The sequence below is a fragment of the Talpa europaea genome (genome assembly GCF_964194135.1).
Source record: "Talpa europaea genome assembly, chromosome: 1".
Lineage (NCBI taxonomy): Eukaryota > Metazoa > Chordata > Mammalia > Eulipotyphla > Talpidae > Talpa > Talpa europaea.
The window spans coordinates 62603042-62618118 of record NC_140073.1 but is presented as its reverse complement, the minus strand read 5'-3'; the positions used below and the strand labels follow the sequence as shown (position 1 = coordinate 62618118).

The 15077-nt window shown below is 59.6% G+C and overlaps 1 protein-coding gene across 1 annotated transcript in view; it reads right to left on the bottom strand.

Annotated features, from left to right (window-relative positions):
* Positions 1-1311: 1311 nt before the first annotated feature.
* Positions 1312-15077, bottom strand: part of MYO7B (myosin VIIB) — a gene marked incomplete at both ends in the record, with an annotated part of 69979 nt that continues 56213 nt past the window's right edge. The window contains 18 exons of the mRNA XM_084253090.1: positions 1312-1407; positions 1755-1874; positions 2062-2145; positions 2336-2452; positions 2693-2878; positions 3397-3503; positions 4107-4194; positions 4462-4575; positions 5677-5782; positions 6748-6903; positions 7337-7480; positions 7670-7840; positions 8093-8223; positions 9057-9238; positions 10233-10399; positions 11230-11356; positions 11453-11570; positions 14014-14181. Coding sequence (XP_084109216.1) covers positions 1312-1407; positions 1755-1874; positions 2062-2145; positions 2336-2452; positions 2693-2878; positions 3397-3503; positions 4107-4194; positions 4462-4575; positions 5677-5782; positions 6748-6903; positions 7337-7480; positions 7670-7840; positions 8093-8223; positions 9057-9238; positions 10233-10399; positions 11230-11356; positions 11453-11570; positions 14014-14181 — 2382 coding nt within the window. The remainder of the gene's footprint in view (positions 1408-1754; positions 1875-2061; positions 2146-2335; positions 2453-2692; positions 2879-3396; positions 3504-4106; positions 4195-4461; positions 4576-5676; positions 5783-6747; positions 6904-7336; positions 7481-7669; positions 7841-8092; positions 8224-9056; positions 9239-10232; positions 10400-11229; positions 11357-11452; positions 11571-14013; positions 14182-15077) is intronic.

Below are 15077 nucleotides of genomic sequence, written 5' to 3'. Positions count from 1 at the left end.
CACAGAGCCTCCGGGCAGCCCTAGTCAGCCGCTGCCCCAGCCCCAGGACCAGGTGCCCTGGGAATGGCCCTGCCATCTCTTGGCCACAGGCTCGCTCATCTAAGGAGGATCCCTGTGCCCACGCTGGGCAGCAAGTCCTACCATTGCACCCCACAAATTTGCAGACATACACAAACCCTACTCCCCCAGCACTTAGGGTTCCTTCCTGAAATCCTGCCTTGGCAGTTCCACCCTGGGCCTGGGAATGCTATGGCTCCCCTAAGTCTCTCTGTGACCCCCCACAGCCCCCTCAGGGCACACACTGAGTTTTGGGGGGCAGCCAGGAGCCAGGAGCAGGGAGGACGGGTAGGTGGCTCATTTCTTTCCTCCAGGAAGGAGTCTTCCTTCCTGGCCACGCGAGACCTGCCGCCGGGATGCACAGTGAATGAAGGCTTACTAACACTGTCACACAGGCTGCGTGGTTTGTGGTGTGGAGGGTGGTAGGGAGCGCCCTGTAGACACGGATGTGGGGGCTGCCGGACATTAAGGATCAGGGCAGGCAGGACTTGTCAGGTGGGGCCTATTCCCAGCCCCTCTGCCATCAGAGGAGATAAGACCAGCTAGAAACCCATAGTCCACAAGGGCTGGCCCTGGGCTGAGGGCAGGGGCAGGCTCCCCAGGGCCTGTCAGCATGGCAGGGCAAACCCAAGCCTGCTCCTAGCTGGGAGAGGCTGGCCGTTGGGTGGAACCAGTGGCTGAGAGCAGGCAGCTTGGCCTGCACCTCCACCAGCCCGCCGGCAGGGCCTGCAGACAAGGAGGAGAGGCTGGTGGGGCTTAAGTAGGAAAACTCTCCAGTCTGAGAAACAAGAAGGGAGGCGGAGAGGAAATGAGACAAGAGGAATGAATGGAAGCATTTCCTGCAAGTGGAGCTGTCATCCTGGTGTCCTGCAGGGTCACATGCGTTTTACTCCTCCTGGAAGAGATCCTTCTCTTGCCGGCCTCTGCCTCCATGGCCTTGGCCACCTGAGCCCCAACATGTCCTCTCACTGGTACACCTCCCGGTGCTCCATGGGCTTTTATTGAACATCTCTTGAGCCACTCACACGTGGGCCTGCAGGCCCGACCGCCCAGCCTTGCCCTGGGCTCCCTCCTTTGGCCTCCGGGCTCAGTCCCTGGGAGAGGGGCCCAGCTGGGGGGCTGAGGGGCATGGGCTGTGTTTGGGAAGAGGGACTGTGAAAGATGGCCTGCAGGGGGCAGGCCCCAGATGGGCAGGGCCCTTGGGAAGTCCCTCTAGGATCCCCACTCCTGACGGCAGAAACGTGGGCTCCGCTGCTAAGGATCAGCTAGTGCCCGAGAGCCCCGCTGCTTGTTCATGGTATTCAGGAGGTGTTGCACGTAGGAGGTCATCAGGTCATCCATTTTGTAGCCCTGGACAGGAGAAGGGTGGGGTTGGAGTCTGGGAGTACAGGTATGGGGAGAGGGGAGAGCCCCTGGGTATTCAGAGTGTGTCAGGACACTCTGGGCAGGGGGTGCTGGGTCCTAAGGCCCCTCCCTCCTCAGAGTGGGGCAAGAGCACTGGGCACCCCAGCCCTTCCCTTGTGCAGCCTCCCCCTGGGCCGCTGCTGCCCCCTGGCCTTGTCCACCCCCTGGCACTGGCGGCCAGGCCCTCAGAGTGAGCAAGTGATCTGGTGGCAGTGGGCGTGAGAGTGGGGGAAACCCGCTGCCTGGTGCCTCTCAGCTGTGTAGACAGGAGGAGGGAGGAGGGGCGGGCTCACCAGAGAGGTCTCACACAGCAAACGACCGCCTCGGCCCAGGCTCCCCAGCACCATGTGGAAGTAGGTGCTGCCGCTGCTCCAGTTGGCAATCTTGGTGAAGGGGTAGGAAATGAGCTGCTCCTGAGGGCAGAGGGGGAGCGGGCTTAGGAGCTGGCCAGCCCAGGCGTCTGGGGACTGGGGCCCCGAGCTTGAGTGGCTGCTGCCAGGTCCTCCAGAGCCCAGGGGAGTTTGGGGGACCTCAGCCCTGCCTACACAGGGCTCCCGGGACCCTGGGGGCCTCCCTAGCCTGCCGGGGCCCTGGCGCTACCTTTGTCTTCGGGTGGATAAGCAGAACCCCTTGTCGGTTGATGGCAATGAGGATGATATCCGGATAGGAGGGCTCTGAAGTTTGCTGGGGAGGGGAGCACAGTGGTCACGGCCCTGCCTGGGGGGCCAGATACCACCTCCCTGAGGTACATGCATGCAAGTCGCGAGCAGACACACTGCTCCTAGCCTCATGCCAGCCCACCCCAAGATGAGTGTTTGAGGAGAAGCTCAGGCTGGCGGGGGGCAGCTGGCTGGGCCTGGTGGGTGAGGCTTACCTTCACCTCGAAGAAGGCTGACCCAAAGGTGGGCCACCGGCAGATCCTCTTCAGGAAGGCCACTTTGGCCTCCTCCACTGTCTTGTCTTTATGCTTGTCAAAGGCCAGAAGGATGCTCTAGGGGCATGGGGACCAGCCAGAGCCTGAGCGGGGCTGCTCTGTCCTCCTGGGCCCCAGCCCAGCAGCGCTGGCAGACCAGCCTGGCCCTCCGCGCCCAGGTGCTCTCTGTCCCGAGGAGGCAAAAGCGTCTCCCAAATGCTGCAGAGAGTGTGGGAAGGCACAGGCCTCCCTCCACACACAGGGAGGGCCCTGGCCAGACCACCCCTCCAGGACCCCTCCACAGCCCCTGCCAAACACCTTTTTCCATTCTTCTGAAGACATCAGGCGTGTGAGGTTCTCAGGCACCAGTTCCCTCAGGATCTTGGGGATACTAGCCAGGTGGGACTGGTCATTGTTAAACTGGGCCTTGTAGATGAGGCCTGCCAGGTGGACAGCATCCTCCCGTGAGCACTTGTGGAACCCACGCAGGTACTTGGGCAGCTCCTGGGTGATGGACACACTGGGCCTCAGGGGTAGGCACTCGTTTTGTGGTGGGGGTAGGGGCCTAGGGTGTTAGCCACCCCATCCAGGAGATCTGAGCCAGAAAACAGCTAAGGCCCTTGGAGTAGAATTTCCAAGAGGGGGAACGACCATGAGTGGGTAGGGCTTATTCCGTCTCGTGGGGGTGACCAGCTCTACCCTGACATATAGTGCCGGTCCCTCAGAGCAAGGTTTATGCTATGTTGGCTGCACAAGACTTTGTCCTCCGTTGCTTCCCTGCCACCCCCCCTTCTTCTGTCTGCTGTTGATGCTGGTAGAGTCACTGCTATCCCTCTGCTCTTAGCCCAGAAACTTCAGGGGTTCAGGGGGACCACCAAGGGCCTTCAGAAGCCTAGGCCTGGGCTAGGTGCCCTGGGGCAAGGCAAGAACTGACTTGCTACCTCTTCCACCTCTGAGGGCAGGTGTGGGATGGAGTGAGCAGGGCCTGCACACCCACAGGGAGGAGGGCACTGGGTGGGCACCTGGTGGTAATGGAGTACAGTGTCTGCTTTCACATCCTTCCCTGGGGTCACAGCAAGCCACAGCTTCCGCATGAAGTACACCTGATAGGGAAGCAGCACGGGGGCCCCTGCAGGGGCAGTAGTGAGCACCAAGCCTGTCTTGTGGCCCTGTTCCCTCCAAGGCCACCCCAGCTCCATGTCTGTGCTCCCCACCCAATCCATTTCCCGGCCCCAAGGCACCTTCCTGCACCCTGCAGGATATGCTCCTTGGCACCCCTCAGGTCACTGCTGCGTGTGCTTTGGCTGCCTGCCCAGCTTTCTGTGCCCTGCCCCAGCTCCTCCTCAGCCTCCGAGACTAGCGCAGAGGCCGTATTCTCCAGAAAGGTGCCTGGTCCTCCCTAGGGGCATTGGTCCTCCCAGCCCCATGCGGCCTTCACCACCCTGCAGCTATGCCGCCTGCCCTGGCTGGTCCTCATATCCTGCCCCTGCCAAACCGGGTGAGCTCCCTGGGCAGGGTGCTCACAGCTCGCTCCCAGGTCTGGCTGCACCATAACCCAGGGCACGTGGAAGGCTATACAAGCATGAAGGATTGGGCAGGGGCTGGGCGGGAGGGGCCAGAAGAGCCTTCGGACCTGGCTGGGGAAGCAGCCGGTCCTGGCCCTTGCCCTTCCCTCCCAGCCATCTCCTTCCCGCTTTCCTTGTCCCCCACCCCCGCCCAGAGACCGCCTAACCTTCTTTCTGGGGTTTGCTCTTCTTCACCCAGTCAGCTACCTCCCGCAAGGAGTCGAAGAAGAAGTCTCCCTCCTTCTGGCTGATGACCTGGGGTGGATGGAGAGGAAGGCACTGGGAGGCAGGCAGGTGGAGGGTTTCGGGGGTTCCTGCTAAGGAGTGCCCAGGACTGGGGAAGCTAGGGGCTGAGAGAGGGGCCCTTGCTCACCTGAGGGCCTGTCTCCATGTTGGCTGCCTGTGAAGGCTCCACTCACCACCCACCTCCATCCTGCCAGCCTGTGTGCAGCGTGGCCGACATGGGGAGAGCCTGCCCCACCCCTGCCTGCCTTCCCTCCTGGCTCGCTTTGCCGGCCACACCTTGTCTGCGATCTTGATGAAGAGGCTGCAGCCTTCCCAGGAGGCCAGCTGCAGCCGGGCGCTGATGCTCTCGCACACGTCCCGCACCCGGGTGTTGCTACCCACCTCCATCATCTGGCAGAGAGGTAACATGTGAGTGTCCCAGCATTAGGGCAACCTGGACCGACCCCTCACGGCCTGACACCAGCTCCTGCATGAGACTGAAGAGTGTATACCCTTTCCTGAGAGGGACTAGCCTTCCCATATAGAAAAAACTGCTCAGACTTTTCATGTCATCACAGCATTCACCCTCTAGGGCTCAAGAGGCCCGGCATTTTGAAGTTGCTTTGAGCATCCTGCAGCCAGACTGTGGGAACTTCCTATTTGGGGTCTAGCCCCCCCCTTTTTTAAAAAATATTTATTTATACAAGAACCGGAGTACAGGCCAGATGCGCGGGAGGGTGAGAGAATTCACCAGAGCCAGAGAGGGGAACAGAACAGGCAGACTGACGAAGCACACTGCTGAGGGGAGCAGCGGGCGAGACAGGAGAGATCTGCCACCCCATGTGGGTATCTCCTTGGGCAGTGGGAATCAAACCCGCGCTGCAGAGGCTGCAGACAGCTTCACAGCCCAGCGCTCAACCGCCTGCACCACCAGGGGAGGCCCTAGCCCTGTTTTAAGACAGGAAAGGCATGGTGCCACAGGGGAGAACTTTGAGGACAGCAGTTAGCCCCCATGCTCCACTGCTACCATGTGACCACAGGCCTCCTCACAACAGCTGAGTCCTGCGGTCTCTCACTTCCCACCTGTCCCCTTCACTGTCCCCGGCAGCCAACCTGGGGCTCTGTCCATAGGCGCAGTAATGGCAGCACTGGCTACTTGGACCCCAGGCAGGGTTAGAAACCCCTACAGCTCCCAGGCTGGGACTTGGCCTTGCTGCCCACACTTCTGGCTGTGCCTGGGCCTAGAATGTCCCTCTGGGCCGTCCTGACTCCCCACTGTACTAGCAGCCTCCCTGGGCACTTGGGTCATGTTTGTGAGGTACCAATGAGGGCACGAGCAGTCTCTTGGGGGAGCTTCGGGTTGGGGGGTGGCAGGAGAGCAGTGAAGGTGAGGTGTCCACTCTACTCTGGGAACAGCCCTGTCAGTCTGCTCAGGTAACCCAGGTGGGGATGAGCTGTGCTCTGGGCTAAAAGCAGGCCTGGGAGGGTAAGACCCTTGGGCTGGGGGCTCACCTCACTGGTGTCATTAGGGAGGTAGATCTTGTGGCAGATGCGGGAGACCTTCTGCTCTGTGGCCTCCACCTCCACCTGGTGTGGGGGCTGCTTGCGGGGCCCCGTCCTAGAGCAAGACAGTACTTAATTCATGTCCCACCCTGCTACCCACCAGGCCCAGCTTCCAAGGAGGCCCTAGACTATGTGCCAGATATAAAACAAAAAGTGCCTCAGTGACCACTGCTGAGGTGGCTTCCAGGAGCCGCCTCTGTCTGGGTGCTCCACACCCAGGCCCAGGGAGGAGACAGAGGACTCACCTCCCAGGTGACCAGAAGTTCTGAGGAAGCCTGAGGAGCCTGGGACACAAGTGGGGGGACTGGGCTGGCTAGGGCCACCTTGGTCAGGTGCCAGTGGGCAGGGTGTCTTGCGATCTTTTTCTCGCACTCCAGGGGTATCAGGCAGGGGTCAGGGATGTGGGCAGGACTCTATGAAGATACCCACTCCCCCCTCATGACCAGGGCTACCACTCACTGACATGGCATCTCACTCTGCCAACCTACCCATTCCTATAGCCACAGGAGGCCAAGCCAGGGGGCAGCCAGCATGGAGGAGAACCAAGACAGGGTCAAGGAAGAAGGACCCAGCTGAGGCAGGGCCACGGTGGGGACACACCACAGACTGGCAGGGATGGGTCTCTGATGTCAGCCCCTCTCTGCTGGGCGGGGTGGGGAGCAGGAGGTGTGAGCCCTGAGGTCACCCCTGGAATCCAGGCAGTTCCCTCTGTGCTTTCAATTGGCAGCTGTTGGGTGAGGGTGGGGGGAGCTTGTGCCTATGATGGTGGCTATCACGTGCTTCTATTAACTACCCAGGCCTCTCCATGACCTTCCTGGGACTACCCCTCTCATCTCTCCCCAGTGGCAGGGTCTGGGCCAGCCTCCCCACACTGAAAGCAGCTTCTGGATAGAACGCAGTTTGGCCACTAGTGTGTCTACACCGAACCATCAACTCCTGGAGGCCCACCTGGTCCCCTCAGAATCTCCGTACAGGTGGCCTGGGTGTCACTCCTGGGGAGGGTGGGGGCTGCAGTCTCACCTCAGGACCCTCTGGATCCGGCGGCCACAGTCGGAGGCCAGCAGCTTCTTCCTCCGAGTGTCTATGAATTTCTGGGCATGGGGCAGCAGTGCCTTGCTGGGTGCGAAGAGGCCCGTGCAGAGCCACAGCAGTTGCCAGCCCCTCTCTTCACTGTACCTGGGGGTGGCAGTGCTCATCAGCCCAGGAAGGACCCTTCCTGGAGGCCCAGGCAGGTCAGGCACCAAAGAGAGATGAGACACTGGGCCTGGCTGCAGTCGTGGGCAAGGAGACCTACTAGCCAACTAACAAAGCCACAGCAGTCTTTGTTTTCACCCCTATGAGGTGGGGAGCAGGGGCTGTTGTGCCCATTTTGTGGAGGACACTGAGGCTTCAAGAGGCCTTCTGGTCACAAAGGAGGAAAGGTATAGCAGTCAGGGCCCAGAACAGGGCTGTTTCCTTCCCTGCTCTGACCACCCCCAAAGCCAACTGGTCAGGCTGCACGAGCTGCTGCTGTCTCCCTCTGAGAGGCGGGGCAGGAATGAGGACAGGACATGGACATGCATGGCAGGGCGTGCGTGCGGGTGTGTCCACCCACCCCACCCCGGCACACCTCTTGGTATTGTTCGTCAGCTGCTTCAGGATCTGGCAGTAGACCTCGTCCTGCAGGGCTGTGTCCTGGAGGGCCAAGGTGAAGATCTGGTCGGTGAGCTCCAGGGAGGTCCAGGCCTGCCGAGATGGGTAGTCACCCATGTACCTGAGGATGGGTGCTGCCGTCAAGGAGAACGTGCCGTTGTGATGGCCTGTCACCCTGACATGGGCCCCACACTGACCCCTGACCAGCCTCCCAGGGAGCTGCATGTTGCCCCTGCCCTGTGTCCTGGGGTCCAGGCCCTTGCAGGGGGCGGTGGGGCTTGTGAAGTGCGGGCGTGGCACAGGGGTAGACTGGCAGGAAAGGATATCGATGAAGATCTGGCAGGCCACGTCCTGCAGCTCAGCATTGGCGTGGACACGCTTGAGCAGAGGCTGCCGCAGGGGCTCGGAGCAGTGGGCCCACAGGTGGCCCCGAGTCCTGGCCAGGGGCATGGCTCGGCTGATGGTCTCCTTCTCTGGGGTCCTGCAGGACAGAGGCTGGCGTGAGGGCCCACCCCTGGCCTTCTCTGTCCCTCCTCTCCCCCGATCCTCTGACTGCCCACCAGGTGGGCCCAGTGGGGAGAGCCCTCCCAGGGGCTGTGGGAGGACCAGGGTCCCCAAGTTGACCTGGGAAGCCAGATGGGCCCCACACACCTCTGGGCCCTCCCCACCCCTCAGAAGAACACAGAGGGGGTAGGTCGAGCCTGGGCCTGAGGAGGGGTGGCTGGGTGAGCACCTGAAATGCTCATAAGAGAATTCCTCCAGGGTGTGCGGCGCCTCCTTGGGCTCCTCCTCAGGCACTGGCTCTGCAGGCCGTACCTCCTGGGCCGCCAGCTTCCGCTTCTCTGGTGACATGGCCAGCAAGTTCTGTGGGGGTGCAGACCTGTGGGTTCCTTGGACACTGCCTGAGGCCCTTCCCTTTCATTCCTCCTGACCTGGTTGTCTCTGGCTTGGGAGGAGGTGGACCATCACCTGCTGTGGGACTCTGGCCTAGTGACGCAACTTCTCTGAACCTATTCCTTTCCCTTAGAAGTGTTCTCAGGCCCCCTTCCTCAGAGCACCTACCCTCAGGGACATCTTGGACTCTGCCTGTCTTGCCCCCCACGTTCTTCAGATCTCAGCACAAATGTCACTTCCTCAGGGCACTTTCCCAGACAGGACAAGAACCTACCCTATTCCTGGCCCCCATGACAACCAGCACTTTTCCTTGGTGGCATTTTGCACATCTGCCACTAGCTCATCTTTTGCCCAAACATCTGTATGTTCCTTGAAGGTAGAACTTGACTGTGCAATCCTGCACTGCCAGTACACAGCTGGCTTGGGATATGGAGGATCATGTCAGGATCTTGTGGCTACACCCCTCTGTATGGCTCATCTTGGGCTTGGGATGGGGTGATTTATGGGGGTAGGTGGCTTTGGTACCCTTGGCTCAGGATCTCAGTGAGGCCGAGTCTGAGGATAGCACAGGTAGCACCTGGTAGTGCCCAGAGCATGTTGAGCACTGCACAAACACCACCTGCGTCATAATCAGCCCAGAGGGATGTGGAGCCAGCAGAGCTGACCGGATTCCCAGTAGCCCTCCCGGCCCTCTGTGAAGGAAGAGGTGCAGGTCCCTGAGCTAGGACCGAAGATGGGTGTCCAAGGATGCTTCTCCATGTGCCCACAGGACTCTGGGCTGAGGGCAGGTGAGCAAGAGTTACCAGCAGCTGCGCCGAGGGCTTGGTGACCGTAGGGATGGAATAGAGGCAGGCCACAGGCACCAGCCCCTTCTTGCCCGTCCTGTCGTTCTGGCCCAGGACCCATGTCTCAGATGCTGGCAGCTCGTTCTTCTTTGTCAGGATCAGCAAGTCCCCCTTCTTGAAGGTGAGGAAGCTGGGGTCATCTGCAATTCCAGGTCACACACATCATTTCCCATTTACCCAGGGGTTTGCCGAGTCCTGAAGTGGTGCTGGCATTTTAGGGGTGGTCTCCATCGACAGATGAAGAAACTGAGGCACACAACTGTAGACTCACAGCCACTCTGAGAGTGGGCGCTCGTAGGATTCCAAGCTCAGGCCCTTAAAGGGCCTGGATAGCCACAGAGCCCAAGTGGGTGAGGCTGTGACTTCTGACTCAAGCTCCAGTTTTGGGAGACCTGCTTCGTGGCCTGACCAGGAGCCACGGCGTGGAAGGCAAGCAGTGGTTGACAAGCAACTGGGATACACAGGCAGGGGCTCTCAACCACTGACTTGCTCATCTGTAAAATGGAGTCATCCTCAGCCCCTTCCTCCTGGGGAAGTTTAGGACAGAATGGGCCATGGGGTAAAGTCTAAGGGTTGACTTTCTTAGTGCTAAAGCGCCCAGGCCCAGTCCCCTCCTCTGATTCCTATGAGCCTCTGGCACTGTCTGAAGCTCCAGTGTCCACAGCCTCCCCTAATTTCCCAGGACTGCTCAGCTCTTCTCAATTCCCGTGTTAAGGGAGCTGTGGCCAAAAACTAGACTGCTAGGGCTCAAACCCCGTACCCCTGAGCTGCTTCCCTCTTCTGAGCCTCCAGTTCCTTGTCTGTAAGATGGGGTGGCAGGGTGGCTGTGAGGAGGCTGTGAAAAGCACAGGCTGGAGGCCTGGTCCCTGAGGGGAGGGTATCAGCCCTTCCCCCGGCTTCTGCTGTCATATAGGACTCTCAGCTGGGGTATTGTTGGAGGGTTTGTGATCACCTCTTTGAATCCCCTCATTTTATAGAGGGGAGGGCCTGAAGTTGTCCCCCCAGAGCTTTCCCTCTCTGCCACGTCCCTGAGCCCTGCTCCATGCCACAGAGCTGCTGAGAGGAGATGAGCCAACTGCCCTTCCACTCTGAGGCAAATTCCTCAGCGTGCCCCCTCCCCACCCCACTGGGCACCTGTGGCCTTCTGGTCCTGCAGGGCCATGGCGAACATGGACCTTTCCTTCAAGCCCTCCAGAAACAAGGCCACCAGCTCGGCGATGGCCACGCTGCTGGGGGATGCGAACTCATACTCCTCTTCATGCAGAGTGGACAGCACCAGTCTCTGTCCGCCACGGGCCTCCCTGAAGGGACAAGGGGTGCAACATTACCAGAAGCCTCTATTACCCTCCCTTGTTCCAGTCCCTCCATAGCTGCAGAGGGGATGCCCTTCCTAAATTACAGATAAAGGCTACTGACAGGTCCGAGTCTGAGTTTGGGTTGGTCCACTTCCCAGCATGCAGGCCTTGGCAGCTGTGTGTGGTGCCAAGCCAGTCTTGAGGATGGGCTCTGAGCAGGTAATGAGGTTACTTGGGTGCAGGCTACCCCAGGGACACCTCAAAAAATCTTGAAGTTGAGATGAAGCGCTAGCCTTGGTGGGCCTGTGTGAGCTGCTGAGCCTCTGATTGCTTCAGGTTACTCATCTGCAGGCACGGGTATTCTGGGAGGACTTCCTGGCATATAAGAAAGTGCCTGGCAGGGTCAGCCTCTGTCTGTGGTGGCTAGTGTGCACCCTGCATGTGTGTACATTACACTGTGTGTGCTTTAACTCTGGGGAAGAGAGTGTGCAAGGCCCAGCCTGGTTAAGGCTGGTTAAGGCCACACACACCAAGGCCCTGGTCCTGGCTCCCTCTCCCAGGCGGTCAGTACTTTCCACGTGCCCATGAGAAAGGAAGAGCTGTAAATGAATGCACACCCAAAAGGTGCCAGGAATACTTGGGGTTCAAAAGAAGCCTTGAGGCATGGTGCACAGACGCAGCACTCGGTGGGCAGCAAGTCCATGTCTGGAGGCCATCAACCACATGGTGGACTCAGCCCATGCTGTACCCGGCCAGATATCCAGGCATCCTACTCCCTCTTCTCTCCCAGAGGCCCTGGGGAGGAGAGATTTGTGGTGTCTTCTCTTGGCACCCACCTGTTGGTGACCAGGCTCATGACCTCCATGAAAGACAGTTCTAGAAGCAACTTCTCCTTCTGGTCCAAGAAGTATAGCCCCTTCCAGTTAACAGCCAAGACCAGCTGAGTTTTGGGCAGTCGGGGGCCTGGCCGCAAGAGACAGGTGTGAAGGGTGGACGGGCCCTCTTGCCTCCCTCGGCCCCTGCCCCTGCCTGCAGCCCCCACCCTGTGAGAACCCTTACCAGAGAGTGTGGTGACTTCGAAGAGCTGGGAGAAGAGCAGCGGCCACTGCAGGCGGGCAGCATCGACCACCTGCTCCTGCACAGTCTGGGGCATCGCCCGACTCCGGGTGTACGATGCCTGCGCGGGAACACGGCGTGTCACCCCCACATGCACCTCTTGCCCGGCCTGGCTGCCCGGAGAGGAGGCTCTTCCTGCCCAGAACCCAGGGTGCTTGTTTGCTGCATCGCTGCCTAAAGTGGGGATGGCCCGAGCAAGGCCGGGAGGAGAAACACCTCGCTTCACCCACCCGGTGGGAGGGCCCCTGCTGGCGCGGTTCTGGGAGGGAGGGGGGCTCCTGGTCAGTGTCAGGACGCCCCGGGCTCCAGGCAAGGCTGGCAGCTGAGGTGGCACACGCGAATGTGCACAAGGGCTGTGTTGCGCACGCGCTTGCCCTTGCTCTGCTGGGCTGTGCAGCGTGTGTGTGTGTGGGGGGAGGCCCGACTTGCTCCAGGTCTGTCACCTGGTCCCTCAGTCTTTGCCGCGTATTTGCAGGGCGGCTCTGCAAGGGCGGCTCCGCTCTAGTCCCGCCTGGGACTTTCCTCCCTCCCTCCCGGGCTCTCCGCTCCCCTCACTGCCGGCTGCTGTGTCCTGAGCTGGCGAAGGCGCTTGTTACTGCTTGCAGAGCGACCTCTCTCGTTCCTACTTTAAAAAGCGGTTGGGCGATGGCCAGGAACTGGGTTTGGGAACGCACAAGGGCTCTAAATAAGTGATGAGTAGCCAGTGCTTTAGAAAGTGCATTCACGCTGAAATCCTGCTTCTATCCATTTATTCTGAAGAAATTGCCTTCAAGGGTATAAAAGTGGGTCTACAAGGTGATTCACCTCGTCCTAATAGTGAACAATGTTAACATTCATCAAGAGGCGTCAGTCAATGACAAGCGCCATGGAAAACACCGGAGCTCAGGGACGCGGAGTCCGGACCCAGGTGACAGGGCCGAGAGAGGAAGTTGAGGACTTCGTGCAATGGCCTACTTTCACTGTGAGGAAGGTGGCGTCTCCCTAGTCCTCCTTCTGCCCCTGTGTGTATCTATGATGCTAACAGTGAGGAAGGCTGTGCACCCCATGTCAAGAGAAGTGACCTTTCGCTATGATATTATGGGTGATTTCACTTTTTTCTTTGTACGTGGCTTTTCTGATTTTTTTTGAGGGGGGGTAATGTATGTTTTTTAAGTGTTTAAAAAAATTCAGTGAAACTATGTTCAATTTGGAAATATGGGTAAGGTAAAAAATCCTAATTCTTCACCCCCACTTACCCCAACACCCCTTCCCAAATCAAGCCGCCTCTTGCTCATGATGGTTTGAGTTCATGTGAGAACCACAAAGTCCAAGGTCGCACCTCCAAGCGCAACCAGCGGGCTGGGAAACACCACACATGACCAAGAGGGCTTGCTCACCCCACATGCTCGTTGCCGAGGCGTGTTCCCCAGGGGTGCCAGGGAAAGGACGGCTTGCGGACAGAAGCCCCGTGCTGAAGCGTGTGTGGGAAACGCTGGCACAACCGCCAGGTGCCTCACGCCCTGCGTCGCTGCCCGGGCGCTGCGGCTGCCTGCGCCGGGTCAGAGCAGGGTGCCGCTCCCGCACTGCACAGGACTCGAGCCCACGGGCCCACTTTGTGCAGCAGAATGGAGACTGCATCCCCGGGTCGGCCTCACTGCCCTCTGAACCTGCTGCCTGAGCCGCTCACCTGGCATTTATCTCCCTGCCCTGGACGGTCAGCCCAGGCACTGTCATCTCCATGCCCGCTCCCTGTCCTGTCCGTTCCCAGTCTAGAGCGCCGCGGGGATAACAGAAGTGTTGGCCAAATGGTTTTGTCCTCAATGCCAGCACCATGGGGCACCTTAGAGATGCCTTTGTGTGCTCGGGCCACACTCTAGAGCTCAGCCCACAGGGAGGAAAGAGATGAGGACAGATGGCAGCCCCTGTCGGAACAGGGGAGGATTCGGGGGCTCTCCTTTGTGGGGAGAGGAAGGGAGGCAGGGGGCTAATGATCAGACAGGGTCTCTGATGTCCCCCCTTGGAGTGGAAGCTCAGGGAAAAGCAGAAGCCTCCACGGGTATGGGTGAGCCTCAGGACAGTGTGCGCTGGGGTGTAGAGGCATGGAGAGCCCCATGTGCACGTGGTGCAGGCCTTCCAGCAGGAGTAGAAGAGGGGCAGCCCTCCATGCTGTCCAGAGCCTACAGCAAGCATTTAGGGCCCAGCAAGGGGACCCTGAGAGTCTGAGGCAGGATGGAGTGGCCTCAAGGGAGGACTGGCGCCTTCCTTGGTGGCGTCATGGTCAGCAGCTGTGGATGCCCTCTTGTGCTAAAAGGTCAGGGCCCAGACAGATGTTGCAGGGGAGACCAGTATGGCTGGGATGAGCTGCCCTAACCTGTCTAGAATGCTATTTGAAAGGGAGAGGGGATACGGCATGGCCCATGGTCCAGAGCTGAACCGAACGAGATTGTTTCAACTGGAGACTGAACTTGCCAACTGACAAGTGAAAGCTCCCATTCCCAGAACCCCCGGGCACCGTGGAGGCTGACCTGTGCGTGGGCGGCAGTGACGAGGCTAGCCCACTTCTCTGGGGTCTTGGTCCTGTGCAGCTTGGCGGGGATGCAGCTGGGCAGCAGCTCCAGGACAGCTTGGCTCCCTGCTGAGGCGCCGAGCTGCACATAACAGTGCCGGGCCAGCAGCTCTACCAGCTCTTCCTCCTGGGACACACAAGAGGGCCTTGGGGCCATGTGGGAGCCTCCCCGCAACCCTCCACCCTGCCTGGCTCTCACCTCAGGATAGCAGTGGGGATGTATGTGGCACCTCACCTGCCTCATCCCCCAGGCAGAACCCACAGATCCCCCAACTTGGTGGACTATCATGTGACCTGATTGGGTGCTCCTCCCCATCTTTGCAGAGCCAGTGAGTATGGGGAGGGATCCCTGAGGTGAGGCGGAACCCCCACATTGCTGCTGAGCAGGGGCAAGTGTGGGCAAGGCTTTTGGTTTGTTTTACCCAGTCCTCACTTTTCTTTCTTTTTTTTTTTTTTTTGGCATAGAATAACTGGGGTGTAGGCCAGAGGTGGAGGCGTGAGAGGATTCGCCAGAGAAGAGTAGGGAGAAGAGGCCAATTTATTGGAATACATTGCTGAGGGGAGCAGCCGGGGATCAAACTCAGGCTGCAGCGGTGATAGCACTGAGACTTGACCCCTAGGCCACCCCCCTATGTCCCCCCACCCGTCCTTACTTTTCAAGGATGACCCATGGTCACCCTGTGGGGATTCTGCAAGGACTCAGTGGGAAAGAATTCTGCAGAAGTACCAGGCATGGAGCACAGGCAGGGGGCCCATTCCAGAGACCCCACCTGTGTCAAGGAGCCTGTGTTCCCTGTGCAGCCAAAGCCCTGTTCAGCCTTTGGCCTTAGGACTGTGGGGCCCAGAGGCTTGGTCAAATCTGTGGTCCAGGGAGGAGGAACCCGATGGTAGGCCAAGAAGGGACAGTTACATGCCTGGCAGGGAGCCTGAAGACCACCTCCTTTTTGGGGTGCTCCCTGTTGGCTGCAGCCCAGGCCTGCCCATGCTCCAGGCCCGCAGTTCCAGCCCTGGAACAAGGCTGCC